Source organism: Lissotriton vulgaris, chromosome 12 (genome assembly GCF_964263255.1).
Source record: "Lissotriton vulgaris chromosome 12, aLisVul1.2, whole genome shotgun sequence".
In the NCBI taxonomy this organism is placed as follows: domain Eukaryota; kingdom Metazoa; phylum Chordata; class Amphibia; order Caudata; family Salamandridae; genus Lissotriton; species Lissotriton vulgaris.
The window spans coordinates 798,095,760-798,110,485 of record NC_141700.1 but is presented as its reverse complement, the minus strand read 5'-3'; the positions used below and the strand labels follow the sequence as shown (position 1 = coordinate 798,110,485).

At 46.7% G+C, this 14,726-nt stretch overlaps 1 protein-coding gene across 4 annotated transcripts in view; it reads right to left on the bottom strand.

Annotated features, from left to right (window-relative positions):
* Positions 1-14,726, bottom strand: part of CAMTA2 (calmodulin binding transcription activator 2) — an 897,177-nt gene that overhangs the window by 89,442 nt on the left and 793,009 nt on the right. For 3 of the 4 annotated variants that reach the window (XM_086946206.1, XM_086946207.1, XM_086946205.1), the window contains exon 18: positions 11,709-11,900. The exons of the other annotated variant lie outside the window; for it this stretch is intronic. In XM_086946206.1, the coding sequence (XP_086802332.1) occupies positions 11,709-11,900 (192 nt within the window). The remainder of the gene's footprint in view (positions 1-11,708; positions 11,901-14,726) is intronic. 4 annotated transcript variants of the gene reach the window in all.

The window sequence follows — 14,726 nt, the reverse complement described above, 5'->3', positions numbered from 1 at the left end:
TCTAGAAGAGACAACTGCAGTTGCATAGAGACATCACCGCAGCATGCCAATGTCAGATTCTTCTGGACATTGTCTGTGCCTTCGGATGTGGAGTCCAAAATCCAATTGTTTGTGCCAGTGTGTAGATTATACAGTTTGGACCTTTTTAGATGTAGAGGAGTCAAGTTCACAAAAGGGGGGGGGGGGGGGGGGGGGGGGTGGGAGGGCAGTGAGGATCCTGCGGTTAGTATCGACCAGAATGTGTGTGTTCTTATAGATACTTCTAATTGTATATTCCTCATCTTTAGAACAGATATCAAAGGAGAACCTTCCCCAGTGAAGAGTCTGTAGAATTACTCTGACCAAAACATACTGCAGAGCCGAGTAGCCAAAATGCTCTTCCTGTCGTGCCTGGCTATCAAGTCAGCAGGGCTTCATGAACAAGCGCACTGATGTTGCACTCATGTCATGTCCACATTGCAGCCTGATCAATAACCAATTCTCAAACCAAGGCAGATAGAGCAGCTTTGCCCTCAACCTGTCTAGAGGTTTCTTCTTTCTCATCGTGCAGCAGATTTCACTTGAGGTTTATCCACCTGCACATAGTCTATTTCTAGACTGCTTTGCCTTTCTTTGCCATCGAAAATCCACCAAGAGTTGATCATTCATTCAATCGTGTTTGGTACGATCACTGTAAAAGCGGGTCGCTCTTTTAGAGTTTGAGAGTAGTCTTTGCTCTTTTGAGCGTTGCAGTGGGGCCAAAAAACAGTGGAAGAGTGATGGGCGCCTGAATTGAAATGCAGTCAGGAAAAAAGCCTTAGAATGACTAAGCCTGACGAGTTGAAGTTATCTTCAGGGTCAGGAGACATAGGTAGCAGCTGTGTAACGGCTCAAAGGGAGTACACAAAAGAAACGTAAAGACAAAATTAAGGTACCAGTGAGGGATGAGCAAAGGTTTAGGGGGGAACATGTGGTACAAACCGTTGAGAAAACACATCACAAAAGGTGATTTGAACAAGGACGGTTGGTCCGGTAAGTGCCAACAGGCTAACAGATAAGTTTTAGTGGTGCCCATTGCAAGTCCTTGCGGCGCTAAAGACAAAACAAAAAGTAACACATCTGACAGTTTACCTTGCACCAGGGTTTAACTTACCTAATAAACTTACCTTGTGTGATGAAGGTATATGTGTGGTAAAGACCTTGCCTGGTAAAGGCATTGTATGGTAAATGTATGTATTATATTGTCATAAAACCACATTACCATAACACCCCGTGGTTCCTATGGATATTTTGTAAATATTTTCTCTACCAAATCCTGTCTCTTGATCATTTTATCCAATTTTCATTGTTACGGTCTTATTTTACTCACTAAATCTTTGTTATTTTTACTAAATTGACTTGGGAATGTTACAGATTGGTGTCTTGTCATTCAAATTGCTGAAACTGAAAATGAATATAGGTGCCAAATCATTGGATTACCAACTTTGTGGGAGAGCATACCCTGCTAACCCCCCAGATGATAGTCCTGGATGTCACCATGTGTAAACAGGAATCCACTTGTGCGTAAGCTGGAGTACCTTTGACAGGAAACACTATGTGTGTGCATCAACAGGTACAAGCTAATGCACACAGTAAGAATCTGTATCCTAGTATCTAAATAGAACAGCTCACACTTGCACATTCTTGAAAAGAAACCTCCAACTGTTAATACAAAGGCACCACCACCTAAAACTATTTCTAATTTTGTCAAACATTAAAGGTCAGAGAAGATCTTGACTTTATGTCTTAGCTTTAGGGTAAGCTGTGCTTGGAATATCTGAGAATGTGAAGACATTCTGCATTCAGGACATGGGAGAGATTGTGTGACTAGAGGCAGCGTACTCCAAGGCATGTGGTCTCTGCACATTCGGATGCAAAAAAAACTGACTGAACAGGATTTCTTAGTTCAGTGGTCTTATTTGAGAGTGAGGATACAAGATTGACAATGTACAGGTCCCCTCCACTCACATGACAGGTTAGGAGCACTGTGCTCATTTTAAATTCTTCATGAAAGGTCAACTAAAGCTGAATACGTTGAAGTTCTGTGAGAAAACTTGGTGAAAAATAGGCAAAAGCAATACCCAACATGTTCCCAGAGGCCACAAGCTGGAAAAAAACAAAACGGTTTCTTGTAAAGTAAATGCTAGGATCAGCTGGGAAAAAACTGTCTCTTGTACAGTGCATGCTAGGATTGGAAGCACGAAGACCTTAAAGGGACAGGCTACCATTGCATACACTTTTTCAATGTAAGGTCGATCAGGCATCAGGTAGGTATGTGTGCCGAGTAGCCCACTGGATCAGGTTCAGTGTTTGCCATTCACCTGTATTGATGTGTCTGTCTCTCATTCTACCTAGTTTGACACCATACGTCATGCATTCCCTTGAAACTTTTTCAAGTAACTCAACCCTCAATAAGCCCAAACATACATGTAGTTATCCATCATATTTATTTGCGTTGACTGTAGTACAATTATCCTCAAACACCATACTCTACTGTAGAAAAACCCTTTGTCTGGCCAACCTACCAGAAAAGTAAGAAACCTGGTATCTAAGGCATGTCCTGATTATCACACTGCATATCCATCTAACAAGGGTTTTGGCTAATGCTGAAATAGAGTTCAGTCTCTTCAAGCGTGATACCTACCAGATGATAAATACTTCACAGGTAAGGGCTGATGGAAATGTGTAGTCTTTCTGTTACTACCAATGGCTCCGTTCCAACATGTGTGCCTAGACCGTAATTAAGGTCTCACTGCAGCATAACAAAGGGTGTGGGTGGAAACAAGTGAGCCAGCCCTTTCAGAAATCTAGGTACAATAAGAGACTTGGAGAGAGAGAGTGTTGTTCTGGCAGCTGCAAAATAACAGATCAGATAGAGCAGAAAGATAACCCTGGAGAGTACCCAACGCAGAGCCCTGCTGGGCAAGGGTTAGAATGAATAGAAGAACAGTGAAAAGAGAAGCAGAAAGAGGGTCAATAGTTCTTTCTATACAGTACAATACAAATTTCTGCCAACGGCAGGCATATACCGTCTTAGTGGAGGGCCGCCCAACGCCAAAATAACGTTACATACTTCAGGAGGAAGGTCAAAAGCCACAATTGCTGCCACTCAATCTCCACGCATGGAGGTGCAGAGTTGACAAGTTCGGGTGGAGGACCCTCCGCTGCTGCAACGACAGTAGATCCGCCCAAAGGGGCAGCCTGATCGCAGGATCGATGCTCCTTTTCAGAAGCTGTGGATACCAGACTCTCCTTGCTCAGTCGGGAGCCACTAGAATGACTTGGGCCCGGTCGCTCCTGTTCTTCTTCAGAACCTTGGGCAGGAGTGGTATGGGCAGAAAGGCGTACAGCAGGTATGAGCTCCACTCACAATGAAAGGCGTCGCTGAGCGATAGCCCTCTTGGAAACTCTAGCGCGCAGTATTGTTGACACTTCGGAGGCGACTCGATCTAACCAAGGATCTCGCCAGCGCTGAAAGAGATATTGTGCCACCTCCAACTGGAGACGCCATACGTGATCCGCTAGGCATTGGCGGCTGAGTTTGTCCACCCTGGCGTTTAGAGACCCTGCCAGGTGTTGAATCACCAGGGTTATGCCCTGCTGTTCTAGCCATGTCCAGAGACATAGTGCCTCTCGAAAAAGGGTTCACGACCCCACCCCGCCCTGCTTGTTGCAGTACCACATGGCGGTGGTGTTGTCCGTGAACACCTGCACTAACTTCCATATTACAGAGGAAAGAAGTGCCTTCAATGCTAATCGAATAGCTCGAAGCTCCAACATATTGACGTGAAGCCCGACTCCGCCAGAGACCAGTGTACCCTGATCTCCACCTCTCCCAGATGGCTGCCCCATCCCAGAAGTGACGTATCTGTCACGACTGTGAAATCTGGTTGGGAATGGATAAGGGTCTGCCGTTGACCCTATCGTGGTTCATCAACCATCACTGCAATTCTCTTGAAGTTCCTTCCAAGATCTGGACCACTTTGGTGATATATACTCTATGCGGTGCCCACTGGAACTTCAGGTCCCACTGCAGAGCACACATAAGCCACCTGACATGCTTTACCAACTTGATGCAGGAGGCCATGAGGCACAACAGCCTCAGAGTCAGTATCACCGAAATCCAGGATAGAGGCTAAAACATCAGAATCATAATCTGAATATCCTGGACTCGCTGCTTGGGAGGATAGGCCCGAAACTGCACTGTGCCCAGAACAGCCATGATGAAAGGGAGCGTCGGAGAAGGAGTCCGGTGTGACTTCAGCACATTTATAGAGAACCCCAGCGAATGCAGGAGGTCCGCCGTAGTCTGAAGGTGGAAGACGACAACCTGGGGCGAAGATGCCTTCAACAGCCAGTCGTCGAGGTAGGGGAAGACTGACACCCCTAACCCGCGCAGATGAGTTGTGCCCACCACCATCACCTTGGTGAACACCCGAGGGGAAGGCCGAAGGGGAGCATGGTAAACTGAAAGTGCTCGTAGCCTACCTTGAACCGCAGGTAATGCCTGTGGCCCGGCAAGATGGGGGGAATGTGAAAATACGCATCCAGCAAGTCCAACACTACCATCCAGTCTAGGGGAGACAAGACCTGAGCTACAGTGAGCATCTTGAACTTCTCCTTCTTGAGGAAGAGATTGACGGTCGAAGATCTAAAATGGGTCCCAACCCTTTGTTCTTTTTGGCGATCAGAAAGTAGCAGAATAACAGCCACTGCCTACTTCTGAATCCGGGACTCTCTCTATAGCTCCCTTGGCGAAGAGAGCTGCAACTTCCTCCTGGAGTAATTTTAAATGATCTTCCACCAGCTGGTCTTGATTTGGCAGAATGGGAGGAGGAAAAGAAAGGAAAGGCAGAGTATAGCCCTCCTGAATGATCTGCAAGATTCACTTGTCAGATGTTATGGACCTCCAGCGGGTGAGATGATGATGGATTATACCCCCAACTGGAGTGGTGTGGTCTTGCAGAGTCAGACTAGGAGTGCTTGGAGGCTGCAGCTGCCGAGGGCAGGGTGGCAGACAACTCTTGGCTTCCATTCCTAGGTTGTAATGAACTACATCCACGTCCCCACACAACCTGGGAAATCTGTGCAGGACGGGGTCTTGGATAGGGCGGACGATGCTGGAAACCCTTTCTGTTGCCACGTAAGGGGTGAAAGCTACACTGGCCACGAGGTGTAGAATAGAGGTCCATGGATCTAGCCGTAGCTCGAGAGTCCTTGAACCTCACTAGGGCCGAGTCTGCCTTCTCCCCTAGAAGACGGGTTCCATCAAATGGCATGTCCCAACAAATTTGCCTGGCCATTGCCCGAGAAGCCAGTTGTCCTAAGTCAGGCGTGGCGCCTAAAGGCCACTGTCGTGGAAATCGATCTGCCCAACAAATCAATTGTGTCAAGGCCACACCTTATGGCGAATTTTGCTGCATCGCTCCCATACTTAACTGCCTGAGAGAGCACAGCCAGAGCCTCCTCCGGGACTTGTGGCAGCACTTGTGCAACCATCTCCCAAAGAGAATGGGAGAAGCAGCCCAATAAACATGCAGTATTCACTGACCGCAATGCCAGGCTGGAGGAACAAAACATTTTCTTACCAAGTGAATCCAGCCTTGTGGTTTCTCTATTCGGAGGAGCACAAAGAAACACACCCTGGGATGTAGAAGCTTGCACCACCAAGCTTTTGGGGGTGGGTGTTGGCTGAGGAACTTTGGGTCACCCGGAGCAAGGCCATGGCGGCGTGCAATTGTCCTATTCATAGGAGCCCCTGTGCTAGGCTTGGACTACGTGCCTAGAAAGACATCAGTTAGTGCTTCATTGAAGGGCAAAAGGGGTTCAGAGGTGGAAGCTTCAGGCTGAAGCACTTCGGTCAGGACATTAGTCCGAGGACCTCGGCCACCCTCAACCACAATGGCATAAGATATCCTCTCCTCCGTAGCCACAGTTGGAGGAGAGAGCATGCCAGTATCTGAGGAAGTTTCTAACCCACTGGCTTCTCCAAGTTACCCATACCAGTCCATCTGCTCTGCAGAATCATCCTGGTGTTCTAAAAGGTCCATAGACCCCTCCCATTCCTCTCCCAATCCTAAAACATCTTCAAAGATTTCAGGCCATATTATAGAATCCCTGGGTTCAATCGGCGTCAAGCGACACTGTTCCGACTCCGTGTCGTCGGGGATGACACTGTCTGTGGGCACCAACTTCGGGTCCGACGTCGGGAGAGGTCGCAATGGCACCACCGGCATTGACCCAGGATCGGATTCCTGAGGCCCCACCAGCGTCGCGGCAGGAGCTGACGGCGTCAAATTCAATGGGGGCTCTTCAGACCTCCTGGGGCCTGAGAGCACACCAGAGGGGTCGACCCACTCAAAAACGTGGCGCATGGCCTCGTAAAGTTCTTTATTTAGAAAAGCAGTTGTGCCGGATCCGCTTGGACTTCTTTTTGATCCTCTTTCCAGAGTGTCACGAAGCCCTCGAGTGGGACGAAAAGGACTTTGGGACCCTGGAGTGGTCATGCAACCTTCTCTTCTTCAATCGGGCCCGGGATCTCCGCGGAGTCTTGCTCGATGGTGTCGACTGCTGGGCCGCAAGGAGCTTCATAGCCCGCTCCCGCATGGCCTTCGAGTCATAGCCCAACAGTTCGAGCACAACTTCGAATCGTGGTCGCGCTTGAGACATCAGAGACATACATGGTGGGGGCCGGTAACAGACATCATGCAGTGACAGGCACGGCACGACTTGAACCCTGTCTTCCTCAAAGACATCCTCGCACACAAAGTTAGCTAAAATTTCAATGACGAGAAAATTCGAAAAAAGGCCTGCCAAAAAAGCAACACTGGGGTAGCTCTGCCCGGATCGACGCTTAACTGGTACGGAAAGAAAATAACAGACGTCCGCGCATCTGGGTGGCGTTTATATAGGTGATTGTGACGTCTTAACCGACGCCACGCAGAGCAAAATGGAGCCACCCGACGGCACACAAGGGATATTGCTCGAGAAAACGTTTCTGGATCCAGCTTGATGCCTGGGAAATTCAAAAGTAAGGAATCTGCTGCTAGAAGTCTGTATCAGATAGCTTGCTCTAAGCAATTTGCACCACCCAGGCCAGCTTGAAAGACTTTGTTGGCTGTATCCTTAGCATCTTGAATGGTTTTAGCCAATTCTTCTAGGCCCAGCAGCAACATTTCCCTGCCCTTATCCCAGATGACATAATATGACTTAAGAGACATACCTTGTTGACAGACCTCAAGGCTAGACGGCCAAAGAGAATATTCATTTTCCAAATGCCTCAATCTTTTTCGAATTAGGATTCATCCCGCTGGTTTAAGTTTGGACCACCACACTCTCTGTGGCGTCTGCACACCTGCCTGTTCACTGGTGAGCAAGAGCAAGGCGTAGACCAAGGGCCCATCAGAGTTTCACATAAATGCTTCTCTGAATGTAAGTACTGGCTGACAGGAAGCAGACACAGGTTGTACCGGAGTCAGCACCAAATCCCCCTTCCGTGCCAGCGACGCTGGGACCGCAGTTGATGAAGAGGAGCCAGCACAGATCATGGACCCAAAATGGAAGTTGGCACCAGAGTTTGCAGTTCGAGATTTGCACCTGACTGTGAAAGAGACTCAAACCAATCTTCGTGCAAACTTGAAAACTGGTTGGGCAAGACTGGCCAAACACACAAGCAGGCACAGTATACCAGTGCCCTCGTATAAAGTAGAGGATAGGGTCTGGTTATTTTTCATGCATTTGTGTTTTAGAATTCATAAATGTAATGTATTTCTATGTTTCTATGGTCCTTTCACCAGAACTCTAATCATAAACCCAGACACAGTTCCCCTTAAGTTACCTCCCACCTGGCAAATACATCCTTCATTTCATATAGCCCTGTTAAAACCCACACAAGAATCTTACTTGAAAAAGACATCTTATCCTTCTAAACCTATCCTTGTAGCTGGCTATGGAGAGTTCATTTTTAAAGAAATTGGTGAGCCTTGTATTTTCAAAGGAAAACATCAGTATTTGATTACATGAGAAGGATGAATACCATATGACAGAACTGTGAACAAGCTCTCTCTAGACGCACTTCTTACTTTACTAAGAAATTCCATAGTCAGCAACCTGAACAACCAAGTATTTTTGAGGAGGAGCAGATTGTCAAGAATTCTCAAGTACATCTCCATTCAACATGTACAAGTCAGCATTCTCCGGTTTGCCAATGCTTGACTGATGTGAGTGTCTCACGACTGCTGACCGGCAAAGGACAGGGCTGTGGTAAGCATGCCATCTGGCCCGATGCCCGGGAGATGTATGTACATACAGGTAGCAGGGTGGGTCCTGGTTTTAAGAGTGTGTGTCCTGATCGTTAGGGGTATTCTTCTACTGACCACAAGAGTTAGATGTGCACTGCTTTTTTCCGAGTAAATATGCTTACAATGGACATGCTTTTACAGTCACTAACAAGATTCAGACGTCGAAGGCCTCTCTTTGGCAGTTTTCCATGGATGTTGACAATTTGGCTCCCAATACTGGGAGTTTGTTTTCTGATATGCCTTGTCATGTTTAACCAACTGGGTTGGAGTCATATCAGTGTAGTTGTTGTATGCAACGTTTCTAAGGCAACATTTCTTTGATTACTTCCCGCGCTATCTAATCCAATCATTCGACCTCTTCATAGGTTAGGGGCTCGGAGAAGTGATTCAACACATCCCAAAGTTTATCTATGTTGGTTACTTGTTCTAGGCCCTCCTCGCCCTTCTTGTTCCTCCTACGCCTACTGTCCTTCTTGCCTGTCTAGATCTACTTCCCTGAACTTCCAGAGTTTTTTTTCCTGCTCTCAGTTTTACTTCTGGGAAAGTGGGGTTGTCTCTAATCTGCATTTATATTGCTGTTCTGCTTCTGGAGCAAGGAAAAATTAGAAGCGTGGCTGGCTACTTATTGGTTCTTACAAATGGTACACTTCTTTGCAGCAGGAACATCCTTATACAAACACAAGAGATACTTAGTTTGTGGATCCTCCACAAATATCTTTCTTGCTGCACAAGGCTCAAATATTCAAGAGGTTTTTCTTTCCTGGAGTGTTTGTCATGATGTCACAGATGTCTTTGGGATTATCCACCTAACCACAAAAAGAAGATTGAGACTCACTTCTGCACAAAGAGGTAAAAGATGATCAGTCCAGGGACCAAAAAGATGAAAATTCTTTGAAAAGATCACTTTTCAAGAATAGAAAGTTCCAAATCATTTACCAGACGTGCAGTACCAAATCTGAATAGCGGAGCCTCTGAGAGGGAGTGGAGTTCTGTGTCCTTCCACCTAACTCAAGATCGGGTCATAAATGAGGAGGACAATGGCAAGAAGTAAATTCGTATTCCTACTTTCAATGGTATCGGACTGTATATGCACACTGCTATGCGAACATTGCTTACCAAGGGTTTCCAGGCTGGCATAGGGGAATAGCTCAAGCCTGTGAATCTATGAAAGATCCATGCGTGTAAAGCAAAGCTGCAGTGCAGTCTGCCAACCAGAGTTGGCCACAACAACTAGGCATTCAGCCACGAAGAGCTAAGCTAAAACACATATGGTGCACAGTCTGGTATGGGTAAGAATCAGCAAAACATTGGTGCAGTCTTCCTGAAGAGGCACATCAGCACTGGATGCTGCTATCAGGGTCTGGCCACCTGCAATGTAAAAGTGCAATCTGCTAAACAGTGCTGAGCAGCAAACTCTGATGACGTAGGGTGGGCGGCAACAAAGAAATCTACCTGATGAAGGGCCTGAGCAGCAGTAAAGCAACAGTGCACTCTGTCTGAGGTGAGTGCAGAATGTGTCAACAATAGTGATCTCTCCTCATAGGAGCTTACCAGCGTTAAAGTAACACTGCTTTAATGAGTAAAACGTGAGAACACATTTGTGCAGTCTGCAGCAAGCACTGAGCCGCTGTAAAACAGAGGACTTTGCTGAGCACCATGCAGCTTGTTAACAAGTGCTTATAACCAGCAAAGCACCAGGACAGCCTGCAGACAAGATTCAGGGGTGAAATAAAGTAATGGATTAGTTTGCCTGACAAAAACTACTCAACAGTGTAGTTTGACCAAAGACTCAGCTGCAACAACGCAACAGTGCTGTAGATCTACAATGGCGGCGCAGCAGTGAAGTGATCCCAAAAGAGAAGTGTCTGAAGTTAGCTGCTGCACAATCGTATTATCTGCCCGAAGGGGCTAAGTGACAGAAAAGCCTATCTGCAGGGCCATAAGTAACAGAGTAGAGTGCCTGAAGGAGCTACTCGTTCATGCAGTCCAACCAAAGAGCAGCAAAGCAACAATGTCGGCTGGGGTGCTGTGTGGCTGGGGAAGCTTATCAACACTGCAGTCTGAAGAGAGATATTATGCAAGGCAAAGCTCTGAAGGAGCCACACAGCAGTGCAATCTGCCTGAAGTGACTGAGAAGCATCAACAATGCAGAATGCCCTGTGGCTGCTGCTCAGCTCCTTTAGGCAAAAGCAAAGAAATGGTGCAATCTATTTGAAGAGGCTGAACAGCAGCAGGGGCAACACTGGACCCTACTTACAGACCAAGGGAAGAGGGAGAACAAGAGTGCGCTCTTCTGGGACAGAACCAGAAAACAGGAAGAACCTTTTCAAGCCTTCCCGAAAGGTTCACGATAAGGCAAACATTTAATGCAAGACTTTGGTTATCTCAGTCAGGAAATCATAGTTTCATGCAAGGCAGACAAGCAGAAGGTGATAGTCAAAGAGTGTGGCAGCTTGGGCTTATGCTGGAAATCACACCGATAATCACATACGCATTATCAAAAGGTAGAACACTCACACAAGATGGGCAAACTCCGAAGGCACAGAATCGTAAACTAAAGATGCCTTGAAGGACGTCGCCATCTTGAGAAGGATAACCCACACGCTGTCCCATTGTTGGATTCCCAAATTTGACAGTCAAACTGGATATATTTTGCTAAAAACCCACAATCCTTTAAAATCAATACTTGGGAATTGTAATAATCCATTCATGACTATCTTCAAACACCTTCACCTTTGAAGGGGAATGGTTAAAATGCCACCAAGAGACTGAATTTTGTTAATGACCCTGCTAGAACTGAGAGGGTATGTGGGTGTTGGAGCAACAATTCAAGCACGCACATACCTGCTAGTTTGTCCCAATTCTAGATGGCTAAGTGATCGCTCCTTTTGCTGTACCTAGGCTGGCACTTTAATGCTCTCTTTGGCAAGACAAGACATGTATATCCTCGGGTCAAATGAAGCACATGTGAACTTGTAGCACTGCCTAATCTTATATCAATGTCAGAGGCAGTGTTTGCTGTGAGACAGAAGCCTACCAACCCAGATACTTCGACACAAACTTAATGCAATATATAGTTTATCAGTCTTGCACTTACAACACAAGACCACACAGTCTCTAGTACAGCATAAGGTGGCGCCTGAACGATGTAATAACATAGCTTCCAGTATATCATGCTTAGAAGGGATCATAACAATGGACTGATGCACCAAATCTTCTATGATGTGTATATATGGAAGTGAAAAACATTGCACTGACAAGTGATCCACCTGGCAATCCCAGGCAGCTTCTAATCCCCTCCTCCCCATGCTTCACTGTTTCTGGTAATCGAAATGGGCATGGAAGCATGCCAAGAGAGAAAAGATGAAGACCCATATTTGATGATCTTACCGGACTATTTTTAGTTTCATCGCCTCAGCTGCCCGCTTGCTTATCTTCTTGCTGCGAGCTCCATGCCCCGCCCCTGGCTCCAGGGAACAGGGCGAAGCGCTCAGGGCGTTCTCATTGCGCGCACTCCTCATCTGTTCCGTTGGAGCTAACTGGGCGAAGCGCGCAAGAGTGCACGCAGCTCGACAGCTCTCTCTAATGCCCGACAGGCGGGGAGAACAGAAAAGGAACACATTACTTCACCGCTGGCTCTCCATGATGCATTTGCAGAACAGTCCAAATCTTCAATTGTTGCCAGGTCTGAGAAGATGTCAGGACGTTAACTTGCAATAATGCAGCCTGTTTTTCCCCAAGTGCAATGTGTACATACATACATGCTCCTTCTCTTTTTTCTCATACCAGCTCTTCCTCAGTAAACTGAAGATGAAAGAGACAAAAATGTGGGGAAGGTGAATGGGCCGGAGTATCTGAAGAGAGAACGTTGCCCAAATAAAAGCAAGATTCAAGGGAACAATTGTGTTCATCTGATGATGTTCTCTTCAGAGATCCTTGGCCAGTGCTAACATTTGAACAAGGTCACCACATTGTGTGTGCTGGGAATTTCACTGGGCAGAACTACATGGTAAGAAATAGCTGTCATCCACACTCTCTAACGCACAACACATAATACAGTTTTAGAGCTGCCCTTCCTGAGCTTGAAAGAAAGATACCTGCTTACATCAAGTATTATGGACTTCAACCTGACAGAGTAGTCTTAGAAGCTGGGGGTGGGGGTCTGACACATTGTGATTTTCCTTTCCTGTGAACTACCTCCAACTCAAGGGTGTTGTCAGTATTTATAGAGATTCCAGTCAAACTATATGAATGTTTCTCCTACGAGACCTAATACATGGTTAGCATTTGAATTTTTATCAAACGTGTCAAAGCTATCTGTTTTACTGGGATTATCCAAACACTGTGACGGCATTCAGAGTCACTAACAATGCTCATAGTGCATTTTCCCTCACATGTATTGAAGTGAGAATATAACTTCTGCTGTGCATTTGCTTTTAGCTAAGAGCAAAGAACAGATAAAGTGCTTCACTTACATTTAGTGGGTCAATGGTAGATGTGAACAGGTATCGTATGAGTACGTGATTTAGTCTCCAACTGCTGTAGGATAGAACACTGTGTAAGCAACAAACGCAGACCTACTTTTCCTGTTGATGCTCCTACAAGGGCTTTAATAGACTATCCCTTGGTCCAATAGATATTTGATACTAAGGAGTGTTTTTGTCTCAAGGAGTGTTTTTGTCTCACGCATACTTATGTGTTACTTTCTTCACTGTGCACGTCTTTGGAATTTGTATAAGGCTGGGTGTGTTCAAACCCATGAGCTGAATTGGTGCCTGTGTCTGCAGATGTACTGCGAGTACTTTTTTAGTGGGTAAGACGTAAGGGGAACCAACTCCACGTTAGATTGCTTTTGGCAGAGTGGGGAAGCGCACATTGGGAGTGACAAGAACATAGTATGGTGACCAAGGGTATTTTGAGAGTAAGAAATAAATAATAAGAGGAGAGATCCAAAGCAGGTACAGGTTCTGGGGAGGAGGGTGAGCACATGGGTATCAAGGGCACCACACACTAAAAACAAATGCTAACAGGGTAACATCTTTCATTTGTAGCATGTGTGGCAGTTTGGCTGTAGATGCACATTCTCTGCATCAACAGTAAGGGAGTAAGCCCGTAGATGGGGCAGATATTCTTAGCACTGTATGGACAACCACAGCCAGTTGACGGGCGAGGATATCCACACAATAGTTTTGTAAACGTGTGTGTGGGTTTGACCAGGTGGTGCTTTACAAATGTCAGTCTGCAGTATATTGCACAAAGCCCACGGTGGGGCCATTTTTGCAGGTCAAGTGTGGCAAAGGGCAGTCATTTGAATTGGTAGTGCTGGTCACTTTCCCCACAGCAGAGGTAGTGCAGGTGGGTGGGGTGGTTATGTGAAAGTCTGTGTACTAGAGGGCTAACACCATCACGTAGTTGCCTTGCTGGAGCAGAGGAATGACAGCCTGCAGGCTTGTCATGTGTGAACATGCTGACAAGATGGATTTGTTGTAGATAATGAGAATTGACGCCCTCACCCCATGAATGCGGGGTGCCCTCTCTATTGCACCCTTTAATGAATGAATGAATGTAGTCTTGTAAAGCGCAGACTTAGCCCAAGGGCATCAAGGCGCTGGTGCGGGACAACCGGACACAGGAAAAATAGAGCTTAAGAAAAGGAATCCGGGAAAAAGGCAGGTTTTTAAGGCCTTGCGAAATAACAAAAGAGAGGCCTGGCCGTAGATCTCTAGAGGGAGAGAGTTCCACAGTTTGGGCGCGGCCGTGGAAAAGGCTCTGCCACCCCATTTGGCCTTCTGGAACCTAGGGACAACAAGAAGGTTTTTATGAACAGATCGAAGGGATCTACTAGGGGCATAATGCTGGACAAGCGACTTGATGTTTTCAGAGCCGGCATCATAAAAAGCTTCATGGGTCAGACACAGGATTTTGAAAGTGATCCTGCGGTCTATCGGAAGCCAGTGAAGGCTCCTGAGTGCGGCCTTGGCTGAACTGTGTCTCAGGAGATTCAGTACCAGCCTAGCTGCCGCGTTCTGTGCAATCTGGAGCCGGTGGATAATGCTCTTGTTAATGCCCATGTAAAGGGCATTGCAATAGTCCAGTCTTGAAGACACTAATGCCATGGTGGCCTGCTTACGTGCATCGGGGGATAGATAGTGGGAGATCTTCCTGAGGGTCCTAATAATACCGAAACAGGTAGAGACAGTGCTGTTTACCCGAAGATCTAAAGAGAGGGCAATGTCCACTATCACACCCAGGTTTTTCCCATGGGAGGCCGGGCAGGGGCACTACCCGAGCATGGAACTGCCACCACTCACTGGACCAGATTTCCTGATCCTTCCCAAAGATCAGGACCTCGGTCTTCTCTCCATTCAGCTTCAGGAAATTCTCCACCATCCATTGGGAAACAGCCTC